This window comes from Periophthalmus magnuspinnatus, chromosome 8 (genome assembly GCF_009829125.3).
Source record: "Periophthalmus magnuspinnatus isolate fPerMag1 chromosome 8, fPerMag1.2.pri, whole genome shotgun sequence".
NCBI classification, from domain to species: domain Eukaryota; kingdom Metazoa; phylum Chordata; class Actinopteri; order Gobiiformes; family Gobiidae; genus Periophthalmus; species Periophthalmus magnuspinnatus.
The window spans coordinates 19,252,973-19,278,790 of NC_047133.1; the positions used below are offsets into that span (position 1 = coordinate 19,252,973).

Here is a 25,818-nt window from a genome sequence, read left to right on the forward strand (position 1 = left end):
ACAAGGAAAGCAAGAACTGAACGAGCCTTTTATTTTTGCATTCACCCTTAACATTTTTTTTTAAATTAAAATACATATTATTGTGTAGTACAGCAGAATACTTAAAGCAGACTTACTGCTAAATCAACTTTTCAGATCTTTTACCCATGTTATAGTTGTTTCCTTCTCATTTGCCCTCTTGAAGATGTATTTGGAGTGATTCAGGTTTGAGTAATCCGGGACACGGTCACTGTGACATACTTACTTCGTTCTTCAATTTTACTTTCTTCATTGGTGATACACGTAGGATTTGGCAGCTTTGTACAGTCAATTTAGTAAAAAAAGAATCTGCTAGCACATTAGTTATTCATCAGAGGTGCCAACAACGTCACAGCTTTGTTGTGATGATCTTTACAGAGACGTCAGCTCCCACTGGGCACCACAGTTTTCTTATGCGGACGTCAGGGGACATGTTTCATCATTATTCATTCATTGAATATTGTGATTTAAAATGTGCAAATTCCAGCTCCCACAGTTGAATATTGTCACCTCATCCCTAGTATCTGCATACACTGGTGTATGAATGTGTGTGTGAATGAGTGAGTGGTTTCTTGTTGTAACACTTTGAGTGTCTTAAAGGTGGAAAAGTGCTGTATAAAAATGTGACCACAATTAAGCATGTTAAGTAAACAATAGTCTCTTATAACACATGATCCCACTCAGTCCCTGTTATCTTTAAGTGACACTTTGCCTTTGATTGGATTGTTAATAACTTAAGTTAATCACATTTATGGATTAGGTATTGACTTGTGACACTCTACTTAAAAAGTCTTACCACATCTGCCCTCAGTGTCAACCCTTTATCTGGTGTCTAAGCTGTTAATTACAACAAGTGACCAAAATCCACATTACTCCAGATAAGGAAGAGGTTTAAAGTTAGAACGATAAACTAGGATCAATCCCATCTACAACAAGAAATGGGAATGCCAATGATGCTACTACTACTACTACTACTACTACTACTACTACTACTACTACTACTACTACTAGTACTACTACTACTACTACTACTAGTAAAAGTAATGTTACTTCAAAATAATATTACAAGGAGAAGTGCAAAGTGCAGAGTGAGAAGTAACTTAAAAGTAACTTAAAGTAAAAGTAACTTAAAAAGTACCTGACTGGATGTAACATCTGATTTATAATTTGAAGTTAATGTAATTTGGTATTTTAAAGGGGTAGACACAAAAATTTGAAAAAAAACCATGAATAAGCAAAAGCGAAAAAAGCAGCGCAAGAAACACAAACGTTCAAATCATTTCATATTGTCGACATAAAACTTTTGTCACTTGTAGATTTATTCACAGTGGGAAGAAGAACCAAAGAGTACTGTTACTTAAGTAGGAGTAAAAGTATGCTGCTAGAAATATCTTTGCTACTACTACTACTACAAAAAATAATAACAATGCACTTGATTTATATAGTACCTTTTTGGACTCTCAAAGACGCCCCTCATGATGGTACACCTTTACAGTAGACACAGATGTCCTGGGTTAGACTCACATTTTAAAGTAACTAATCACTCAAATGTTAAATGTTAAATGGTTTGAAGTTCTACCCACCTCCGCATGTGACTAAAGACCCAGAAGTGAGGAGATGGAGGGACAAATAGCATCATAAACAGAGGTCAGTGGCCCCTGGATGTTAATGATTTCTGCATGAAGTCAAAACACAGACTCGTGACACCAGTGAGTGAAAAGTTCAGATTTCTTTTTTTCTTTAACAAGCAGGTGAGGTATTCTGGGAGTGTTTGAAGTAGTCCCTCATAGATACATTTCATACAGTGCTGTTCTCTTCCAATAGACATAAACCATAAACTACAAAGTCTTTATATAAAGTTTATGTTTATGAAGCACTGGAGCCAATGGTGAGGAAATGTACTCTTTATTATTGTCCCTATAGCGTGATTACCATCCATGGGCTTCAGAATGGTGAAAAATTAGGACTGTTGCCATAGTGATTTACAGTTTAAGACAAAATATTATATCTTTTGAATTGGGAAAGAGCATAGACTGTATATATAAATGAACAAAGCTAACCTGCTAGTCGCCACGTTTCAAATAGGAAGTGATCATGGGCTTCCGGCTTCCGCTAAAACAACAGTGCAGGCAGGGAGCGGGCATTACCTTCAGTGGTCTCGCTCCTGATTGGCTCTTTGGTTGCTATGATGGATGGAATTCCAAATATGGAACTTGGCTCCGAATTCACACCTATAACCACTAGCTCTGAAGAGTACAGATGCAAACCTTGCTTGCTCCTGCTACATCCTTCTTTACTTTGCTTTTTAATCATTTTACCTCTTCCAGTGCTGAAAAATTTGTCTAGTTATAATTTTCTTTTATGTAAGCCAAGAGAGAACATTTTAAACAAACAAAATATCTGACAAGCCAGTGATATGTTTGGGGGAAGAAACCTAAGGCATTCTTTCTGTGAATGCTGTCGGAACTATCAACAACAGGGTGAAAAAACTGTTACTTTCAGATTAAACTTGAGTGATATAGTGTCTTCTCTAAAACTTTGTAAAGACAAGAATGCCAAGCTAATACAACAAGTGATAAAAGACAATGCTAATATAGTTATGTCACCCAAAATACAGCTTACAAACAGATTTTTACCACTGCCACAGACTGATGTTAACATACAGACAGAAAATGGACACATTTTATCTGAGCCACTAGAACCAGGAAATCCTGTGCCCAGGTCTCTGCACTGGCTTCCTGTTGTTCAGAGAATAGACTTTAAAGCAGCTGTGCTTGTTTACAAGTCTCTACTACTACTACTACTACTACTACTACTCAGACGTGGGTAGAGTATAGCCAAAAATCCTACAACTTTTTGTCCAGTAGTGTGCTATTGTCCAGTACACCAACACACAGTTTTATGTATTTAAATACTGTAAGTGTATATGTAATATGACTTTTTATATTGTTTACTTTATGGAAAATGCCAATTTTGTCTAAGCGCTCGTCCTTCTCCAGAAGTTATGTGTTTTCCACTGAACCATATTGTCTTCCTGTGGTTCACATATTTTCAGGTCATTTCACTGGTCCCTGTGCATTCTGGGACATTCTTCCAACAGAGTCAGGCTTCAGACCTGGTCAAGTTTGAAAACCTCTTTTAACGATCGTCTCCAGACATTCCACACCGCCCCGTGACCATAGCAACAGTAACCAGGATGTGCTGCTGTTGAAACAGCTCCCAGAAGTTTGGTTTTCATTCAGTTGCCGAAATTGGTCCTTGCATTAGAAATAACACTGAAGTGCCTGCATTTCACTAAAATCCAGCTGTATTTAAAGCCACAATATGTAACCTCTTAGCCAAAAATACAGTAAAATCAAAGCATTTGTTTTTGTTGTGTTTATTAGCATTAGAGTTAGAGTTAATTTATTACCTTATTGAGCTGAAAAACATATAAAAACATGTGTCCTTACTGTGAGCGGGCTTGCATCTCCACAAACCTTGTTGGGCCTCCCTCTTTCCATGGAAATGTTATTCCTTTGCCCATAATGTTCCACAGAAAGTCATAAAACTTATCCATCCATGGAGAATGTATCAAAGTTTGGTTTTAACTTTCTGTTTCCATGGAATCATGCAGGTGACATGCCAACTCCAGAAAGTTACATACTATAGCTTTAAGTTTGTGCTCAAAATTTTTACAAGGTAGGGTTGCCCATTTTTGTGTTTTATAGTTGTATTTTCTGATTGTAAAACATAACATTATATTTCCTCTGTTTAATCAGTCTATTGGTAATATCCTGCTTCCACAGTACACTGAAAAAAACTTGAATTTATGCATATAATAATACACAAATAAAAACATATGACAACTACATCTTTTGTTAAATTACGATTTGAAGAGTTAGAAAAATGTGTTCACAAAGGCCTAAATTGCGCCTGACTATGACCTAAATTGAGTCTTTCTCTTCAATATTGTAACAATCTGATATTTTGTGTTTAGTTCAGAGTTCATCTTTTGTTGTTAGTGTAACTATTTATGTGTTGTTGTTGTAACTGCTTTTGTATGTGACACTTGGTTGCTATGCCGACGAGTTGATGTGAAGTTTCTATTGGTCAGTTGCTGGTCTGTTGTTTTGCTCTTGTTTTGGTGTGGGTTACGGCCTACAGTAGCCCTCCTGTTCAGAAAATAAACAACCAGAAGAAACTGGGCGTGTTTCCTTCACTAAAACGCTGCAACATGTTTTAAAACTTAACTCTTTTTTCTGCAGTTTTCAATCTTCAACTTTTGCAGCATTTCTTTTGCAACTACCACTTGACTGATGCAAAATCATGATAAATATTTAGCACCGGTGTAATCCCATCAAATACATTGTCAATTAGAAAAACATACAAAGTGTCTATGTATACGCACTTCAAATGTGTTTTATTCATTTACTTCCTGTAATGTTGAGCAGGCTCGTTATTTTGTTAATACAACATATTTCACACTGCACTAGAGTACACACTGTATCTAGATGTGATCATGGTTCTCCTCTTGGGCTTGTAGGAACGTGTGTTTTCCCATTTCCCTGATGTACTCCAGCCCGTCAACTTTTGTATTCTTCAGTTTGACCAGAGGAGGCGCTGTTCCATTGGTGTAATATCTGAAAGCTGGTTCGGGAGAGCGAATCGCATCCAAAAAAACCTGCAATGACACATTTGAGCTGGAATAAGACCAACCATACAACGTACACTTGCAATAGACTTTTTTTTTTTTTTTTTTTTTTTTTTTTTTTTTTTACATTTTAATTTTTTTTTTTTTTTTTTTTTTTTTTTTTTCTTGTTATGTCAATAGTCAAATCAAGATACACAGAGATAATAGACTCTTTTCATGGAGCTGCCTGGCTAGTTCCTGTTCTTTCAAAAAACTGTGGAGCTGCACTTCCCACTCCATCATTGTGTATTAGAAATTAGTCCAGCTGTGTTAAAATAAATCAAATACCAGGCAGCGGACAGCAAGTTACAGATAGATCGTCACACACAGCAAGACCTTTACTGCAAATACTGTAAATATTTGAAACTTCTGTGTTTGTAAAAGTAGGTATTTGTGTCTCAAAGCTAATGGTAACTGATATTAAAATGAATTAGTAATGCTAAAATAGAGCTACAATCTGATTTTTCGGTTTTATTTTGAGATTTAGATTAGTTTAGCATTAGCATTACCTTCGAGACATAAATACCTACTTTTATAAATACACAAGTTTCCTCAGGTTAAGTGTTTACATTGTTGCAAAGGTCTTAAAATGGCGTCTGTGATCATCCATCTATACTTTCCTGTCCGCTGTCTGATATTTACATATTGATTTATTTGAGCAAGCAATGGTTTGGGGACGAACGGCTCTGCACTTTTTGAGCCGGAGTGTAGCATCAAATTATCTTGGGTGGGTGCTCACTGCATGTTGTCTTATGAAAAATGCCCATAAGAGACTTTGTGAGGGACACTGGGCCCTGGGTAAACAGTACCCTTTACCCCCCCAGTCTGACACCCCTGTTTTTGAGAGAACCTGAACTAGCCGGGCAGCTCTGTGAAAAGGGTCTATAGGTTTTGTTCACATAACAACATTCTATCTGTAGTTTAAAACTTTCATTGTGAATCCACCTTGACAATATCTTCAGTGTCCTGGGCAGCATTTTGGAAAGCCATCCCACAATGCATCAGGAATCTCTGGTAGAGGCACAGTGTGAGAGGGTCCAGTGCATCTAACGAGGAGTCGCCTGGTTCGGTTTTCTGAAGATTAATCAGGAAATCTGTGTTCACCGGACCACACTCAATCAGGCTCACACTGACCAGAGAAACAGGAACGTAGTGAGAACATAACAGATTTCAAAGACTCTTACAGCCCTTCCAACCACCGCCAAGAACTGAGATGGATCCAAAAACTTTCTGGTTGTGAGTCCCTTAAAAACTAAAAAACAGCCAAAGTCAGGGTAATGCTAACAACAACAAGCATGCACACTGACCTTACTTGCTGGTTCACAGATGATAAAAATGTTTTTTAATTGGATGCCAACCGCACACAGCATTCTCATTTTGACCCTAAAAGCTGGTTTTACAATATATGTAAACTGTGGTATGATAAACTTTACTTTATACATGAAAACTATTAAATCTATTGAACGCCTCTACAGGACTTACTGTATGTTGAACTGCTGGAGGAGGATAGCCAGACTCTCACACGCCCCTTCAACAGCAAACTTACTGGCACAGTACACCTCATTAAAGGGGAGGCCTAAAACGATTACCAGAAAGATGTATTTATTTTGATTTTGTTCCAGAATAGGAAACAAAAACACATAGAATCCTATCAAGTTCAACAGTGTCTCCATGAAGAGGCTATTGCTGGAATATTCCACAGTATTGGAGTATGGAGTATTTTATTATTAAAAAATGTATTGAAAAACAACAGTCATAACAAGTCCTGTCTCCGTGGAGATAAACGTTTCAGTGGCCAGACCTTCTCATCATTGCTCCTGGCTAAGGTCATTTCTATGCTGGGCCATGAGTCTCACCCCCTGCAGGACGCTCTGTCTGCCCTGGAGAGCAGCTTCAGTGACTGATTCACCTTCGCTGTGTGAAGGAGAGGTTTCACAGGTCTTTCCTTCCTGCTGCTGTCAGACTGTACAATGAACACTGTTAACACTGTGTCATTCATCCATATCTATGTGCAATACTTAAGTCACTTTATGGAGATGTTATATTAGAGTCTATTTTTAGTTTATTTTTAAGTATATTTTTAAAATTATTTTAAACTATTTATCTATTATCTTGTTTTATTGCATGTACCATTTTCCTTCTTTTCTTTAACTGTGCGGTGCAATACTGGAATTTCCCCACTGTGGGACTAATAAAGGCATATCTTATCTTATCTTATCTTATCTTATCGATCTCCTCTGATCTCTGAAGCTAAGCAAGGCTGGGCCTGGTCGGGAGTTGGATGGGAGACTGCTGGGCCCTGTGCTGTAGTGAGGCAGAAGTGGCTCTAGTGCTGACTGTTGTTGTGTCATTAGGCAAGTCATTTCATCCACATTACCTAGTATGAATATGGTGAGTGAGTGTTGAAGAATGAATGTATAATGCACTGTATATATGTCATCATAATTCAAACACATTATTATTATTATTATTATTATTATTATTATTATTATTGTTGTTGTTGTTGTTGTTGTTGTTGTTATTTATTATTATTATTATTATTATTATTATTATTATTATTATTATTATTATTATTATTATTATTATTATTATTATTATTACATTATACATTCCAGGCAAAGCAATAAAATCTCTATGAGACCAGCATCTCTACCAGAACAGTTGCATACACAGAGCTTATCAAAACACCTCTGAACATCACATTTTATACTGAATAAGTTGTTTTTGTTTTATCTGGAAACTGACATATAAAAGTTCTATTCTATTCTAGTCTACTCTATTCTACTGGTGGATTTCAGACTCTAATGCTATGACGTCACACTCCCAGATGAGGGCACAAGAGACAGATTCCCCTATTACATTGTACTTTGTCATGAAATATCCATAGTAAATTCACAGAGGTTGAATCTGATCATTTCTATAACTGACTAGACCCCAGACCCCTCACTATCTAGCAACAGAAACCTGCATTTTAACTATCTATTATACTATTACTACTACTATTTTAACCATCTGAAACACAACTATTCTATTCTGTTCTATTCTATTGCTTTTTAAAACTCTTGTATATCCTGTGTGTGTGTTGTTAGTGGGGCCCACAGAGGACCTGAGCCTCACCATGAAGTCCTCCATTGCTCCCCGTGACTAGGACATGCCCCTCTCGTCTGGACTTCATGTCGGGGAGGAAGGCCTGGAGCGTCTGCAGAGTCCCAAACAGGTTCACCTCCATCACCCTCCTCATCTCCTCCGGGCCTTGCACCTCCAGAGGCCCCATCAGACCCACGCCCGCATTACACACTGCATGGGAAAAGCAAAAAAAAATATATATATATAAATATAAAAATGTGTTGAAACAGAGTGAACTAATCAGTGGTTTTCAAAGTATTCTTCCCAACACTGTCCCACAGGTGAGTCTTATATTTGCTTATATAACTTCAGACACAACAGCACCTCCATAATATAATAGACTTGTTGAATTACAAACAGTACCTAAAATGTCCACTTGTCCCTCCTGCACTCTGTCCCGTGCTCTCTGGATGGACAGGGGGTCGGTCACATCCATCTGCAGAATGTCCAGAGTCTCCTTGTGCAGCCCCTTCACACTCTCCAACAAACGCTGCTTCTTCTCCAGGTTTCTCATCGTGGCGTAAACTTAAACAAACACATTTTTTTTTAGTATTATTATATTACAGACTTTGGTATCAGGATTTCAGATGGATGGGATCGAGACTGTGGAAAATTCCAGGCATGGACATGTTATTGCAACTGGAATGTTCCACAGTATGGCCTTGACATATTTATAGATATATTTATTGCTAAAAATACCTTGTAAAACATGCCATTTTACTATAACTGATTGTCTCCATGGAGATAGATAAGCTGAATGTCATTGTGGTAAATGGTCACATTTTTATATAGCAATTTTCCACCTTCAAGACATTCAAAGCGCTTTACATCGAGGAACCACTCACCCATTCACACACACATTCATACACCAGTGTACACAGACACTGGGGTCGGAAGGATTAAGTGTCTTGCCCAAGGAAACAACTGCAGCATTCATCTGTGGGAGCTGGATTCGCACTGCCAACCTGTGGGTCAGTGGATCTGACTAATCAACCAATAATGTTTATGTTGAGAGTGGGACTCGAACCGCCAGCCTGGACCTTATGTGGAGACAAGCAGGTGGAGGATCACACCACACACACCAGAAAAGTTACGTAATGCACCTTTAAACTTTGGTTTCACGTTGATAGACCCAGTGATTAAACAGAGAATATGACCACAAAGCATCTGCATTTTAAGCACTTCAGGGCAACAGCTATGGACCTTCGAAAGTCCTGGAGCTTATTCAGCTGTATTATTAGGTTTTATTCAGCACATTAACATAAAAACTTATACAACTGACTTCAGTAATATCCATCCTAGCTGTAGAATTCATAGTAAAAATTTACATTACCTTTGTAGTTTTTCTCAGGGTCAGAGGCCAGTCTAACAGCCAGACTGAGTCCAATCCCAGAGGAGCATCCCGTGATCAGGACCACTTTCTTTTTATTATTACTACCCATTTAGAAAAAGAAGAAGAAAACCCACTTCAAACCACTTCACTGCCACACTGCACCTAAATCCTCACTACACTGTATTTCATAGCACTGCAGAACACAAGGACAGACAGTTCCAAACATCTTTATCTCACACCTGGACCCCCCTACCCCAACCTCACTTTGTCCCATCTCTGTTTTTCTCATGTCCTTCGCTTTGGGAATGCAGTCATGTGACCCCACCTAACCCAAGCATATTTTGGTTACTCCCCGGTTTAGATAAAGTTCAAGAGCTTGTTGTCGTGATGGTATTTTTGAAGATCAGCACAAGAGGGCAGCAGATTACTGTTGTTCTGTCTGTGTGATATGGGTCTATTTTAAATTGATTTGGGGTTAGGCTACATTTCAACTATTTTAAAATGTATACCTATATTTCTCTTCTATTTTTAGATTTAAATTTATTTATTTATTTATTTTTAGCTTTAGTTTTGCAGTTTGGTTACTATAGTTACTGTCTTTCTAATTAGCAACTACACACTGGTAGCTGTGTATTTTTTTTCCAGTTCCACTTTCTGAACAGTGACGATACCAATGGCCGATAAATTACAGGCCAGATCCATGAAAAGGCGACCCCACTCACAGTAAAAATGTGTGCTTTTCAATGTAGTTTTTGGCAATAAAAATACTTATGAATAAATGAATAAACACAAGAAAGATAAGTTTAATGCCATAGAGTGGAACATTCCAGGCAAGGCAATGATATCTCCATGGAAACAGGCAGAAAATCTTGCCGAAGTGGTTTGCTCTTGTGCAGTTTTACATCGGATGCCCTCCCTGAGTTTCCTCTGTCCAGAATGACACAAAACAAATACAACTTACCCCTTACTGCACCAAAGATGGACTAAAATACCCTTCACTAAAAACTGTGAAGTGTATGAATGTTCTTGGAAGTTCTGATGTTTTTTGTGTGCTCTTCTCCATGAGAACATCTTGTGCCTCATCCCACTGTCTCTACAGAAAACACTATTTATAAGTTGACAAAACATTTCTTGAAACCACTTTCTGAGCCAAAGTAAAGAGATTTTTTTAAATGTTTGCATCTGATATTATCTCACATCTGATTGGTCGAGTCCAAGACGTGGTCCTCAATGTAAACATGTTTATAGCGCTCTTATGTAAGCTAGTCTGACATATCAAATTTAAAAGAACTGTAGCCTGCACCCTTACAGTTCAAAGATACTTCAATCACAACTGAACCTGTGGCCAAAGCCTTAACCTGCAGATGGATACACACACAAGTTCTTCTCATTGTCAGTTTATGGACAGGCCTCATGTGAAAGCTCAGAGCCTCCAGACTTAACTCACTGAGCTGCAGAGGCTGCACTAGCACTGATTAAAGAGGAGGTATTATGCTAAATTGTTTTTGTTTCACTTGCTACCATGTTACAACATTGGTCCCTCATCAAAAACATGCCTGAAGAGGTGAGAGATGTCGTCCATACATGTTTCAGTAATTTAGCGATCTCTCCCCGGCCCTATTTAAACCCTCCTTACTGTTAGCTGTAAGATTCTGTCCAAAGCTTCTGTCCAAAGCTCAATACAAAAACATGATACAAAACTGTACACAGGAACTTCACAAACCTGATGGGATGTTCAATAGCTTCATTAGCGGCATACACACTGACTGTGATGTGATGGTGCTCTGAAGGGGTAGCGTCTTAGTGCAGAGAGCAAAGGAAGTGGAGACTCAGAGCATCAAAAATGAAAGGGAAACTTATAAAACATGTTAACAAGTTGTTTTTGGTGAATATAGCATTTTCAAAACAATAAAGGGTAACATGGAGGTTGGAGTTAATACCCCATACATGTGTAATACTTTAATGACTGGCTGCAGGTGCTCGGGTTTAGGTAGTGACCATTCACATCAGACAGAGTCCTTTAGGTTTAAACCACCTGCATATCAGCACTGAAACTGGCAACACAAATGACAGACTTACATGAGGCACATTCTGCTTTCTTTTTGGATTATGAAGAAATCAATATTGCAATTGTTATCAGTAAAAGACGACAGTTAGGTCATGTTTATAGATGCTAAAGTCCAAATCTTACTTGCAGTTCCTTTAATGGGCAAATATTTGAAAAAGAGGCAAAATGACAAAACAAAACTAAACAGATAAGATAAATAAATATTGTTATTGTGTTCTTACTAAAAATAGGAAACTGGTGACATTCTCGAGGCGGTGGAGCATCACACGGAGACAGTATGACTTCAGCCAGAGGTGAAAACATACTTCTTAAAGGGATTTTTTTTTTTATTCTGACTTTGTTTGGTGGGATAGTACCTGTGCTAAGTATTTCTTTTAGTGATATATCAGTCAAGTAGCGGTTTGTGAAAAAAAGTAAAAAAATACAGGAAGTAGCATTCTAATCATAGACAGTATAAACAAGTGGACTAAGTGAGTGTGACGTCACCCACAGCTTTGGCTCCAGTCAAATGAAACTCATCGAGGTCAGCAGTTATAGGGGCCAATTTGAAGCTGAGGTCCTTATTTGGAATTACAACAACGAGTATCATAGCAACCAAAGAGCCAATCCAGAGCGAGGTTGTGGAAAGTAACATCCGTTCCCGCACGCACCGCTGGTTTAGCAATACTGTTAATCAAACCTGATGCTAACAGAAGTGGGAGTGACCTCGGGAATTTGTCTCTTATTAATGCTCATATCTTGATTTACAGACACAATAGCAAAATAAAAACACCATGATACTGTAGTGCTGGTTAATATGACCATTTTAAGACTAAAATGACGAGTCTGACAGCAGCAGTTACAGAGAGAGGGGCCACAATTTTCTAATGTAAAGTGAATTGGAGCCAGAGTCAACGGAGCTTGAAGCGGTGCCGATAATTACTTCCTATTTGGAAAGCAGCGGGTAGCAGGTTAGCTAAGTCCAGTCTATAGTTCTCAGATGAAATACCTCTGCCTATTGCAACAGTAAAAATTCTATCCAAAATGCAGGGTCCGTTTAGCTGCAAGGAATGTATTTTTCTGACAGTTTAAACCTTCATTTGCCAAAATAAAGGTGTTGTCATATATTTTTATTAGTCTAATCATAACTATTGTGCAATTTAGACACGCTTTGTTAAATGAGTGGTCTAACTTGCCATATGTACTTTAAAGGGCCCATACTAGGCTATTCTCTGATCTATGTTATAATGTTGTTTCCTCGTCACAAACAGACCTGGAGTTGTGTTTTGTTTCATTCACACATGTTTAACACACAAACCCTGCGGATTTAGGCTGAGTTCTTCTCTCAAATAGAAAACACTTTGTTCCACCTTGTGATGTCATAATGTGGTAATACAGGAAGTGCTTCACTGAGTTTTTAAACTCCATACACCTTCACTAGAATCATTTGGATAATTTCTGCACTGGAATTGTCAATCTCTACGGAACTAAAAGTAAAAGGAGCTGTTAAGTTGAAAAGGACAGCTTCATGACATCACAAGGTGGAACAGAGCATTTTGAGCTTTGGAGATGTAGACAGACTAATAATAAAGTGTTACTCAAACATGTGTGAATGAAACAAAACACAACCCCCAGGTTTTTGAGGAGGTAACAATATTATAACACGGCTTAAAGCTCATAAGAGTCAATTTTATGTAATATAGGACCTTTAAATAGTGCAAGATTTATTTCATATTAATTGAACTTGAGATGATGATATACACAGTGTGACTGATAACTTAAATACTTCTAATATTAAAATACCAAAACCCAGAATCCATCAGTAGATTTTGGCTGTACAGTTGTTAATGGAGTCTGAATCATTTTCCTCCCACAAACGTCTGTCCAAAACCCAGACAAACTTATCACCATCTGAGTATAAACAGTCTGAAATATGTTTAGTCTTACGTAACCAACACAACCTTGCACTCACGCATTGCAGTAAAGGTACAGTATGTAACTTTCTGAAGTTGGCACATCACTTGCACGATTCCATGGAAACAGAAAGTTAAAAACCATACTTCGGAACCTTCTCCATGAATTAAACCGTTTTATGCCATACACAACAACAACATTTCCACAGAGACCTCCAGACCAGGTAAGAGTCAGGTTTGTGGAGATGCAAGCTTACTGTGAGTGAGCTTGCATCTCCACAAACCTGACTCACAGTAAAGACGCAGGTTTTTCAGTGCAATAAAAACATCCAAAATAAAAACAAGCAGACATGCTTTTAGTGTAAATTATTTTCTGGCTATAAATTAACATACTGAGACTTTAAATGGAATAGTACTAAGAATATTAAAGCAGACATTTTCTGCAAAATCAAGTTATCAGAGCTTTTAACCATCTTATAGTTGTTTCCTTTTCATTTACCCTCTCAAAGTTGTGTTGGGAGAGACTCGTGCATGTTTGAGTAATCTTTAATTGCTTATTTTCACTGCCACGATACACAATAGTCATTTTGGTACAAATGAAAAAAAATCTGCTACTCGCTAGTGTGATCTGCTGCTATCCATATGAGGAGCCGACAGCAGACGGCTCTTTGATGTGACCACATTTACAGTGACGTCAGCTCCCACTGGACACTGGTTTTCTACAACAGAGTTAAGTGCACTTGTGTCTTTTATTAAGTCATTTTAGATGTTTTGTGATTTACAATGAGCAAATTATAACTTCATGATCCATGGGTGTCATAGATTATAACTATAAAGCAGACACAAGCACAATAGGTTAAAATAAATACTTCACATTAGTATTATTTGAATATGCTCTTGAGTACCTTAGCTTTGGAATTTAAAATAATGCCTAAGTAAAAATACAGAGGTTATTTCACAGCCTCAGTGCTCAATATCCTCTGATTTGGTGCAGATTACCATCTAGTAGCAGCAGAAGGTCTTACCACTGAAAAAACAATTAAAGTAGGAAATGAGGAACATGTCCGGACGTGTTAATAAAAGCACGTCTGGAGATGACAACAGAGTCCTGGGAAAGTGTCTGTGGAGACTCAGAGGCCAAAGGAGTTTTCACAGTATGAATAAGGTAAACATACTCCAGGTTTTTTTTTTTTTAAATGGAGCAATATTCTAACATGGTTATATAAAAGTCAAGTTTGCATAATATTTGTTCTTTAAGTTTATGGTACAGTTTATTGTTCTCATAGAATCCTACAAACACAGATTAACATGCAAACTTTACACAGAAAGACTCCATGTCCCCGGAAGTTGAACCCAGGACCTTTCTGCTCTGAGGCTAAACCACTAATCGCAAATTTTTTTTTACATTTATTTCATTTTGAGTGGACTCATTATGCAAAATAGACTTTTACCTATGTTATAGTTGTTTCCCCTTCTCATTTACCCTCTTGAACTTCTTTCTGGAGTGATTCATATTTGCGTATACTACTCCCGTATTGAAGACGCCAATGCTCCGATCAACCCCCGTTTTCACCTCCACCATTATACTCTGCACTTCTCCAGTTTTTTTCTTAATCAGGGATACAGGTAGGATCCAGCAGCATCGCAAAGTAAATTTAGGTAAAAATAAAAAATAAATAAATAAAAAATTGCCACACATGCCAGAATGATGTGCAGCTATCCATAGGGGGCGCCAACAGCTCCACTGCTCTTTGTTGTGATGACGTTTACGGCGACGTCAGCTCCCATTGGGCACAGCAGTTTTCTAACGTGGAAGTCAGCAGCGTTGTGTCTTTTGTTAAGTCGTGTTAATTATAACATAATGATCCACAGGTGTCAGAGATTATAACTATAAAGCAGACACAGGCACAATATGTTAAAATAAATACTGCTCTGAAGTAACAGTGCAAATACAACCTCAAACATTTGTTAATTAGTCAAATGCAGAGTACAAATTTCCCTACAAAAATATGTTTTTTATATTTAAATAGAATTTTTAATTGCTTATTTCAATAGTAAGTTAAATGTCTAGTCACTTTGCACTTTCCAAAACTCCTAATTACCACATTGTGTGATCACATTGCTTCTCCATGACCTATGAACTCTGTACTTCCTGGTTCACACAGTGATTTGGGCAATTATATCAGGACGCTGTGGACAATGTGACATCTACACTTCCTCTCTCTATGAAACTCTTACATAAGGAGACTAAAATACTTAATAAATGATTGAATAAAAGTTCTGGAAACAAATCTAAGAATTTCTCATGAAAAAAAGATTTCATTTTGGTAGAAGTGACATGTTTACTTTCCAGTGATGGCAAAAAGAGTTAGTCTCATCTGATACATTCATAAAAGTGACAAGGGAAACTTGGATAAAGATAAAATTTTGTGTTCCTGGCCTGTAAATGTGAAAACCTGTTTTTGTGATTTTACATAATAAATACAACTGAACATTTGATGATATATTTATTTGAATCATTATTTTGAGTTACAGTTATAATGGCAGCTGGGATTTAAATTATATTAATGACGAGCTGTTTTCAAGTTTCACACAGATGGTTGTGTCTGTACTATGTGTACTGTGTGCAGTGATGGAACGCAACAAAGTAAAAGTAGTAAAGTACTGTACTGTAACATTTTAGGTATCTGTATCTGTACTTCCAAGTTGATACTTTTACTTCACTCCATTTGAGAGCAGGTGTCTGTACTTTCTACTGCACTACATGTTTGAACAGGACTGAAAAGTAAAAGTATTTTTTAATTATTGTATGAGACCTGCTGAAAAGTCTGACAGTTTATTTTTAACACATTCATAATGTAAAGAAAACAAAAATAAAAACATTACATTTTTAAACAGGTACTTTAATACTTTTTTCTTTTTTTTTTTTCATATTTTGCCTAATCATTGCCTGAATGATTAATAAAAATATGGCTCAGACACACTTAATGTGGCTCAAAAGACCAAGCTACCAAACAGAAACTGTAAACAATAGGTGTGTTTCAGTGTAGTTAGCTCCTCCCTTCAGACAGATATAAAGTGTCCAGCAGTAATCTGACCAGAACTGAAGAAGTCACTTGAATGAGCAGTGAAACGTCTTCACTCAAAAACTTTCTGTCCAGTTGGTGGATTTGAATTTTTCTTTTACTACATTACACATGCTCAGATTTCCAAATATGGCTTAAAATAATTCATTCAGCCCACTGTTTTTAAGTCTATGTCATATATACCAAACACAATTTTGAAGTTTATATTGTATTAAATCTTCATTAAAAACATTTTATATAATTCTATTATTACTGTAACTATTTTGGTGGATACTGTTTCATTTTTATTCTCACTTATTTGAGTCATATTATTGTAAAAGTATCCTCATATCCTCATCTGATTCCAGGACCAATATTCATTTGCATTCAAACCGTAGTGTTACACAGTTATCCAGGGTCATGCGTTCAAACAAAAATCCACGATAAATAAGCTTTTCTTCCCCAAAACCACCGCAGAGAGTTCACTATGGTGCGTTCGAGTGTTTCGGGACATGTGACGAGGTGTTCGTGTGCACTGGGAACTCGTAATCCCGGCCAGACCGCAGCCCTCCAGCATTTTACACTCAATGTGAACCTTTGACGGGATTAACTGAGCTATGCCTGGCGTTTGGTCTGGCATTTGGGCACATTCACAGAGCAGTGTTAGGCTGTGCTGTCAAACCAGCCAAAAATGTATAGTTGAACAACAGACTTTGGTGCAAAGGTGCATTATGTAACTAGCACAAACCCCCATAATGGATCATTTAAAAGTGGAAGGTCAGCCACCAGCTTGTTACCATGGAAGTGTCATTGCTTCACTAGCAATGTTTCACAGTATGACATTTAAAGCCATAGTATATACTTTTTTTGGATAAGCATGTTTTTTTCCATTATGCCTGTATTTATTGCACTGAAAATGTAAAAAAAAAAAAACTGCGAGCAGGCTTGCATCTCCACAAACCTGACTGGTATTTGGCTTGGAGGGGGCCTCGTTCTGTTTGTTTCCATAGAAATGTTATTCCTTTGGTTATAAAATTCCACATTCTGGCATAAAACAAACTGCTTCCAAGGAGAATGTTCAGAACTTTTCTTGTAGTTGATTTTTCATGAGATATTTTTACTTTTATTTGAGTATTTTTTTGTTCTGGTATGTGTACTTTTACTCAAGTAACAAAACTGAATACTTCTTCCACCACTGACTATGCCCCAATACAACTGTTTTACATATGCACAATACTTATAAAGCTGCAGTATGTAGTTTTATCCTGAGGGTCTGTCACCTGCTTGTCTCCATAGAGATGTTACCTACCTATGCCTAGAATGTTACACAGAATGACATTAAACTCAACCACTAAACCAGGACTAAACCAGGACTAAACCAGGACTAAACAAGGACTAGACCAGGACTAGACCAGGACTAAACCAGGACTAAACCAGGACTAAACCAGGACTAAACCAGGACTAGACCAGGACTAGACCAAGACTAAACCAGGACTAAACCAGGACTAAACCAGGACTAAACCAGGACTAAACAGGGGGAATCCAGGCTCCAAATGATTCTGTGTAGTTGCATACGACTGAAAGGTTTTTATTCTGCGCTATTCTCTTTAAACCTTAATTTTATGATGATTATTTATGTTTTGATTTGTTGTATTGTGATTTTAATGTCTTCCTTATTATGTAAAGCACTTTGAATAACGTTGTGTTGAACTGTGCTCTATAAATAAACGTGCCTCGCCTATTTTTTCCCCATAGAGTATTATAAAATGAACACTCTGAAGAATCGCCTTCACAGTAACTGTGCTGTGTGAATCTAAGTGTAAAACATTAGAAGGAAAAAACTTCAGTGTCCTCAGTTTTCAGTTTGAGAGAAGAACTCTAGTCTAAATATGCAGGGTTTGTGTGTTAAACATGTGTGAAAGAAACAAAACACAACTCCAGGTCTGTTTGTGATGAGGAAACAACATTATAACATAGATCATGAAATAGTGTTATATGGGCACTTTGACAAATGTCCTGTGATTTTACTGTAAAATTGAGATATTTATTCACTTGAAGCTCAGAGGCTCACGTCCTGGTATCATACAGTGGCAGAGTTAACACTGGTACAGTAATTAAATCAATGAGTAAACAGGGCGAGATAATTAGAATCTCATTTGAATCAGCTTTTGTCTGAGGAAAGTGATCGAAAAGTTGCTCTGCTTCCTACTGTGCGATCATTTCTATTGATTTGGTATTGACAGGTCGTATGGGGGCTACTGGTGGTACAGAGCCTCAAACCCTGAGTTGTGTTTTGTTTCATTCATGCACATTTAACACACAAACCCTGCATATTTAGGCTGAGTTCTTCTTTCAAACTGAAAACACTCTGTTCCACCTTGTGATGTCACGTGGTAATACAGGAAGTGCTAACTGAAACTGAAATTGGAGTTTTAAAACATAGTGGAGGACTACTTATATCACTACATGACATCACAAGGTGGAACGGGCTGTTTTCTGTTTTAGAGAGGAACGCAGCTTAAATATGCAGGGTTAGTGTGGATTTAAACATGTGTGAATGAAACAAAACACAACTCCAGGTCTGTTTGTGATGAGGAAACAACATTATAACATAGATCAGAAATTAGCATAATATGGGCCCTTTAAAGTCTGAGCTAAACTTGAGTAACAGAGCTTCAGACAGAGCATTGCCTTCTGTTAGCTTCACCCCCAGGGAATGTGGATGACATCAGCTGCAAAGCATCCATAGTCCTTGGTCCTGGTTCAACTCAATTTTAACTCTGCTTTATTTTTAGATTTGTGCTATCTTGGTTAACCTTGATGCTTTGTGTGAGTGTTTTGGGTTGAAAGTGCATGTGTGTTGTGTGGTATTGTTTAGCTATAGAGGGACAACAATGCAGCCTCCAGCTCGTGTACGCTTCACTCATGAAATAGGACAGGCCACAGAGTAAAAGCTTTTGTTTTTAGCTGTTCCCAGGGTCGGAGAATAAATAGCATGTGCTTAACCAATGCTATGTGCCTCTATGGGCCGTTTGAATGCACAGCCATCACAAACATATTAAAGCGGTGGCTAGTGCTGTGCAGCTTCTGGAAAATCTCTAGAACTTTGGGTTGTGTTCATCTTTGGAGCTTTTTCAGGGCTACAGTTAAGTCATAGTTTAGAACAGGTTTAGTCCTGGGTTAGTCCTGGATTTTAGTTTGGAAAAATAGTTAGTTTGGGCGACAGAAGTGCAGTTGGTCGAGTGTTTGTCCACTGATCCAAAGGTTGGTGGTTTGAATCCTGCTCTGGACATAAACATCATTGGTTGAGCGGTCAGATCCACTGAGGTGCGATTCCAGCTCCCACAGATGAATGCTGTTGTGTCCTTGGGCAAGACACTTAACCCACCTCGCCCCTAGTGTCTGTGTACAGTGGTATGAGAATGTGTGTGAATGGGTGAGTGGTTCCTTGAAGCGCCTTGAAGGTGATTGATTTTTTAGTAGGGGGGGGGGGGGGGGGGGGGGGTCCGCCACTTGCTTATCTCCATGGTGATGTTATTGCTTTGTCTGGGTTATTCCACAGCATGGCATTAAACTTCTTTAGCTCCATGCAGACAAGCAGGTATTTCAACAGCCTTGCACTGGATTGGCCCTTTGGTTGCTATGATCCTCGTGGTCTGAATTCCTAAAATGCAATACTATGAGTGACGCCACACTGCCTTGGCCCACATCTTTATACATTCTGTGGTTCAGACCATGGCTCAACAAGGACAAATATGAAGGTACTTATTTTGCCTGTTATATGAAAAGACTCTATTTTTACCATTGCAAGTGTAGACGACAATGCCTTAGTGGAGGTCTAAACTCTTTAAAGCATTAAGTGTCTGCTTTATGTTGTGTTTTTCTTCTTTCCTTCAGACAGTGAAAGTTCATTGACAAGGGAGAGATGCCCTTGTCAATGAACTTTCACTGTCTGCCCGAACCAAAATAGGACCAATTTCCCAATTACTTGTGTTTTTCAGCTCTGGTTGGGGTTCCTGGAAGTTGTCAGTTACTTGTTTTATGTTTTGTTCTTCGAGGTATTTTTCTGGAACATATTTGTGCAAAGTATTAAAAACAGACAGGCCTCACAGAGAACAGGACACTGGTGCTGACAAAACATAATTCCAGTAAAACATTAGGGGAAGTAGGTCTATCAGTCAACTGCTGATGGGAACAAAAGGAGGGCCAGGGTTAGGTTTTTCTAATGTTTTGGCTCAAATCAATACAAATACGTCAATACTTATGAAAGAGGAGGTATTATCATAGACTGTATAAAGGAATAAATGAGTATGGCATCACCCATAGCGTTCAGCTCCAGTCAAATGAATCTTACCGATGGATATTATAGAAAGTTGGAATGATGAGATCTTGTACTAAAAGTTCCTGTATCAATGATTAACAAGCAAGTGAGATATTCAGGCAAACCATGAAGTAGTCCCTTATAAATAAACTTCAAACAGTGTTATTCTTCTGACAGATGAGATGGTCAACCTACTTTTTCATAGAGTGAACAGTGACGGGTTTTAAAGTCGTCACCTGTTATGAAACGAAGGGCTGAGTGAATGAGTGAGATAAGAGCTGTTAATACAATATATCTATACAACACACTTTGCTCAAATACATTGGGGAAAAGCAGGTGCACGGCCTTTAAAAAAACATGTTAAAAGCCTTTGTCCTAAATATCTGACAAAACATAATTCCAGTAAAAACATTCGGGGAAGTAGGTCTATCGGTCAACTGCTGATGGGAACAAAAGGAGGGGCAGGGTTGGGTTTTTCTAATGTTTTGGCTCAAATCAATACAAATACGTCAATACTTATGAAAGAGGAGGTATTATCATAGACTGTATAAGGGAATAAATGAGTGTGGCGTCACCCATAGCTCCAGTCAAATGAATCTTATCGATGGATATTATAGAAAGTTGTCTGGAGTGTTCCAAAGTATGGCATTAAACTCAATCAATCAATAGCATGTGTTAATTAACAGATGTTTTTATTGCTTGAAACATGCATTCTTACAGTACATCTCCACAGATCTGACTAGTATCTTGGCTTGGTGGTCTCACCTGCACCTAAAAAAACACGTTTATTTGGAAATAATATCAGAAGACCAAAATGAACCTCTTTGAAGCGAATCTGTAAGTGCATTGTTAGCATGCTAGTTGTTAGTACAGTGCACATATATTTTATAAACAGCTCTTGAGGTCAAAGCCTTTTGTTATCCATAAATAAGGAAGTTAACATGCTAGTTATTGCTTTACCATGACAGAAAAACTCCTCACTGGTCTCTCAAAGTTGTGGAAAGTGTTTATAAGATGCTTAGAATTCATAAGGTAAGTGAGGGATAACTTTGGACCACTGCGAACCATTTAAAATGAACTAGTTCTGTTTTTCACATTTTTTAAATGGTAAAAATCAGGTCCAGCGTCTTTAATCAACTAAATAAAATGCACAGAAGGAGCCTTCATGACACAGCTCCCTGTTGTGTCGTACCTCATCAGCGTCTCCTGTGATTCTCAGAAGTGCCTCTCGTCTTATGTAACAGTAACATTCCTTCACGCTCTGACCCACATCTTCATCTTCTACTTTGGTTTTACTCATTGTTAAATCATTAATGACATGTATATATGGAGCACTGCAGGCTAATCTTTGTTAACACTAAGAGTTTGTCATTCACACAACGCTACAAACGGAAGTATTGTGCCTTAAGAGTTCAGTAAGGGTTCAGTCTTTGGTTGCCTGGGACTCAGAATACACATTACTCCAATACTTTTATGAAGATGTGAGTCTGGTCAACGGTGAATCTCCCTGTGTTTAGATGGGCGTGATTGACAGGTGGACCAGCCAATCGGGGAAATGTGAACGGTCCCTATCAAAGCAAATATGGCAGCTTATGAGGGAGAGAAATATCACAGGGGGCTGGCAATTCCATGTCTGAAATGATCCAAATGATTCTAGTGAAGGTGTATGAAGTTTAAAAACACAATGAAACACTTCCTGTATTACCACATGACATCACAAGGCGGAACAGAGTGTTTTCTTTTTAAGAGAAGTCAGCATAATTATGCAGGGTTTGTGTGTTAAACATGTGTGAATGAAACAAAACACAACTCCAGGTCTGTTTGTGATGATTAAACAACCTTATAACAGATCAGAAAATAGTGTAATATGGGCCCATTAAAAAAAACATAATAATAATGCTAATAATAACCCTTTCTATCTAAACTGACAAACATTATACTCTGGCAGCAGGGGCAGGAGTGGTTTTGTAGCACTGAACTATAACTTTAGTGATAACTGTAGTTGACGTTTCTTCAAATCCTTCTAAAACGTAGTGGCAAATACCTGGAACAGTACCAAAATGTGTCAGTTATATAACATGTGTTTTGACCTTCTCGGGATTCCCATGAGGTTTGAATTTGAGAATCCTGGTGGATTTCAAGTTGGATTTTTTGGAAACCCTCACGGATCAAAGTGGGATGAGGAGAGAAAGAGTGATGAAGACACGAGGAAACAGCATCCATCACTTTAATGTATTTTATGCACATGTGGATCGTCCGGTTTGAGAGACAGGCTTAAGTTAGATCTTTAAAGGTGTATTATGTAACTTTTCTGGTGAAGGATCCGCTGCTTGTCCCCATGGAGCTATAGATGTTACTATAATGTTCCACAGCATGGCATTTCACTTATCTATCTCACATGTATTCAGTTACAGGCTTTTTTATTGATTACTAGGGGTCGCCTTCTCCACAGATCTGACTTGTAACTTGCCCTTGTAGTATATAATGTGTCATAATGTAAATTTCGTATCTATTTTTTGAATATCATTGGCTACAATCTTGGTCAGGAGTACCTAGCTGAAGTATTAGAGGGAAGCTAGCAAACATAAAAATGCAAACTCCATTCAAAAAGGCCTAATGTGTTCTGGGAATTGAAGCTGTAACCGTCTCATAAGGTGGTGTTTGGAACTAACTGATGCATGCTAAACAAATAAGACAGCATCATGTTTTTTGCATTTTGATTTGAGCGTTTTTTTATGTGCTAAATTGTTTGCTAAACTGGTTCTGTTCCCTGTTTCCTTCTGTTTTCACTCTCAAAGTTAAAATATTTAAACTTTCCAGATAAGGTTAATGGAGTTTGGACAATAGCGTTTTCCATCATAGACTTCAAAGCATAATCTGGACTCTCAAATAACATTAACAAGACGCACTACCACTGCATTTATATGTTTATTTAGACACTTTCCACATCAAAGCCCAGTCTATCCAATTTAACAGCTGTTTTAAATCAACCTAAAAAGCCACAGTATCTGATCTTAAAAACATGAAACACACAACTAGTTCATTTTAAACTGTTTGCAGTGGTCCAAAGTTATTCCTCAGAGCACCCTGATCCCTCCACATGATGAGTTCGTACTTTTTCTTTTGTAAGTTTTTGTGTCATGGTTAAGCTAACAACAACTGGCATTCCAACTACGCATTTCCTGATTATTGGACAGTAAAACACTTGATAATGTATTTATCTAGTTTTATTTAATTTATTTATCTGTGTTTATACAGGGAGACCCAATGAGAGCACAAAAAAACAAAAAAATAAGTATATACTGTAAGTCTATTTAAAACATTAAAAACAATTGCAGGTGTGAGTATAAAAGTTTGTTACCTGATTTTTAATTGCGTTTGTAAAGTTTCCAATTTTACTTGTCCTTGAAATACCACAGACTGTATAAAAAAGTGGTCTAAGTGAGTGTGATGTCACCCACAGTCAAATGAAGCTCGACGAGGCTAGAGCAGTTATAGGCGAGAATTTTGAGCCAGTTCTATATTTGGAATTCCGACCGCGAGTATCATAGCAACCAAAGAGCCAATCCGAAGCGAGGCTGTTCAAGATAACGTCCCTTCCTTCCCACACCGCTGGTTTAGCAGGGAGCAGGCGCTTAGTAACGCTTTCCATCAAACCTGTTGCTAACTGCACTTGATTTGTCTGTTATTTATGTTCATATCTTGAAATACGGATACAGAAACAAAATAAAAACACCTGGATCACATCGATCGAGTTAATACGAACATTAAAAACCAAAATGACGAGTCTCACTGCAGCAGTTACAGAGAGAGGGCCCACAGTTTTTTCAATGTAAAGTGATTTGGAGCCAAAGATCACTTGCTATTAGTGGGGGCTAGTGCATTAGCTATGTCCATTTTTATATACAGTCTATGAAATACATTGCAATGTTTGTGAAGCAACGCAGCCAAAAACCCTTTTTCCCCCATCTCCGTTCTTCAATTTATACAATGATGAGATCTTGTACTAAAAGTTCCTGTATCACTGATTATCAAACAAGTGAGATATTCAGGCAAACCATGAAGTAGTCCCTTATAAATAAACTTCAAACAGTGTTATTCTTCTGACAGATGAGATGGTCAACCTACTTTTTCATAGAGTGAACAGTGACGGGTTTTAAAGTCGTCACCTGTTATGAAACGAAGGGCTGAGTGAATGAGTGAGATAAGAGCTGTTAATACAATATATCTATACAACACGCTTTGCTCAAATACATTGGGGAAAAGCAGGTGCACGGCCTTTAAAAAAACATATTAAAAGCCTTTGTACTAAATATCTGTAGTTGTTTGTATGAAGCGTAAGTGGACATCGCAACAGCCGACCCCATGCAGAGGATAAGAAACACCATTACGGACATTTTTGAAATTCCTGTGCCAAGTCGTGGAAGTAAAGATAAGTTGACTCAGTTCCAAAAGACGAACCGAGAGACCTCCTCCCCCTCCTCCTCCTCCTCCTCCTCCTCCTCTGCACTCCCAAGAAGGAAGAGATCAGACGGAATTTTTAGGATATTGTTCAAAGTGGCACGCGTAAACAAGCTGAAGAATGAGTAGGAGTGTGTTGCCTGTGGAAGTGCTACACCGTGTTCCTCTGGTTCGAGGCATTTCCGGATGTTATTTAAGGAAAACTGACCCCAGAGAGGAGAGTTTATGGACTTTGGGATGCTGCGTTTGGGAAGTAGGCTGCAGAAGGAAAACAGATGTGGTCCAGTTTAAGTGCCCCATGTGCTAAATCTGTCTTTAATCATAATTATAATGTTGCTTCCTCATCAAAAACAAACCTTGTGTTGGTTTCATTAAAGATGTGACTTTTGTAGTATACCGCCTGCTTGTCTCCTGGTTATTACTTTGTCTGGAATGTTTCACCATATGTCTTTAAACTTACCACATTTTTTGTGTATTTGTGTTTTTTGGGGGGGATTCTTGGCTGCTTGTCTCCATGGAGATAGGTAACTTTAATGCCATACTGTGGAACATTTCAGGCAAAGGAACGACATCTCCATGGAAACAGAGCTGGTTACATTGTGCATCTTTAACGGTGTACTATGAAACTTTTCTGCTGGAGGATTCGCTACGTGCTTGTCTTCATGTAGATGTTGCTGCTTTGCCAGAAATGTTCCACAGTATGGCATTAAACAGATCTATTTCCATGGAGACTGGCAAGCGATGGATGCCACAACGCCAAGTCACACGTCAGATCTGTGGAGACTTGACCCTTGTTACAGTAAGATTTTATGTTTTAAAGACATTTTTGAGCAATAAAAACATTTGTAATTTAATAAATACA

The 25,818-nt window shown here is 37.9% G+C and overlaps 1 protein-coding gene across 1 annotated transcript; it reads right to left on the minus strand.

Moving 5' to 3' along the window:
• Positions 1–4,396: 4,396 nt before the first annotated feature.
• On the minus strand, positions 4,397–9,329 carry hsd17b1 (hydroxysteroid (17-beta) dehydrogenase 1). The gene is made up of 6 exons (XM_033971647.2): positions 9,150–9,329; positions 8,180–8,341; positions 7,808–7,987; positions 6,173–6,266; positions 5,636–5,819; positions 4,397–4,681 (listed from the first exon to the last, which is right to left on the minus strand). Exons 1-6 carry the CDS (start codon positions 9,256–9,258, stop codon positions 4,508–4,510), a joined length of 903 nt encoding a protein of 300 aa, XP_033827538.1. The 5' UTR covers positions 9,259–9,329; the 3' UTR covers positions 4,397–4,507.
• Between the last annotated feature and the right edge of the window lie 16,489 nt (positions 9,330–25,818).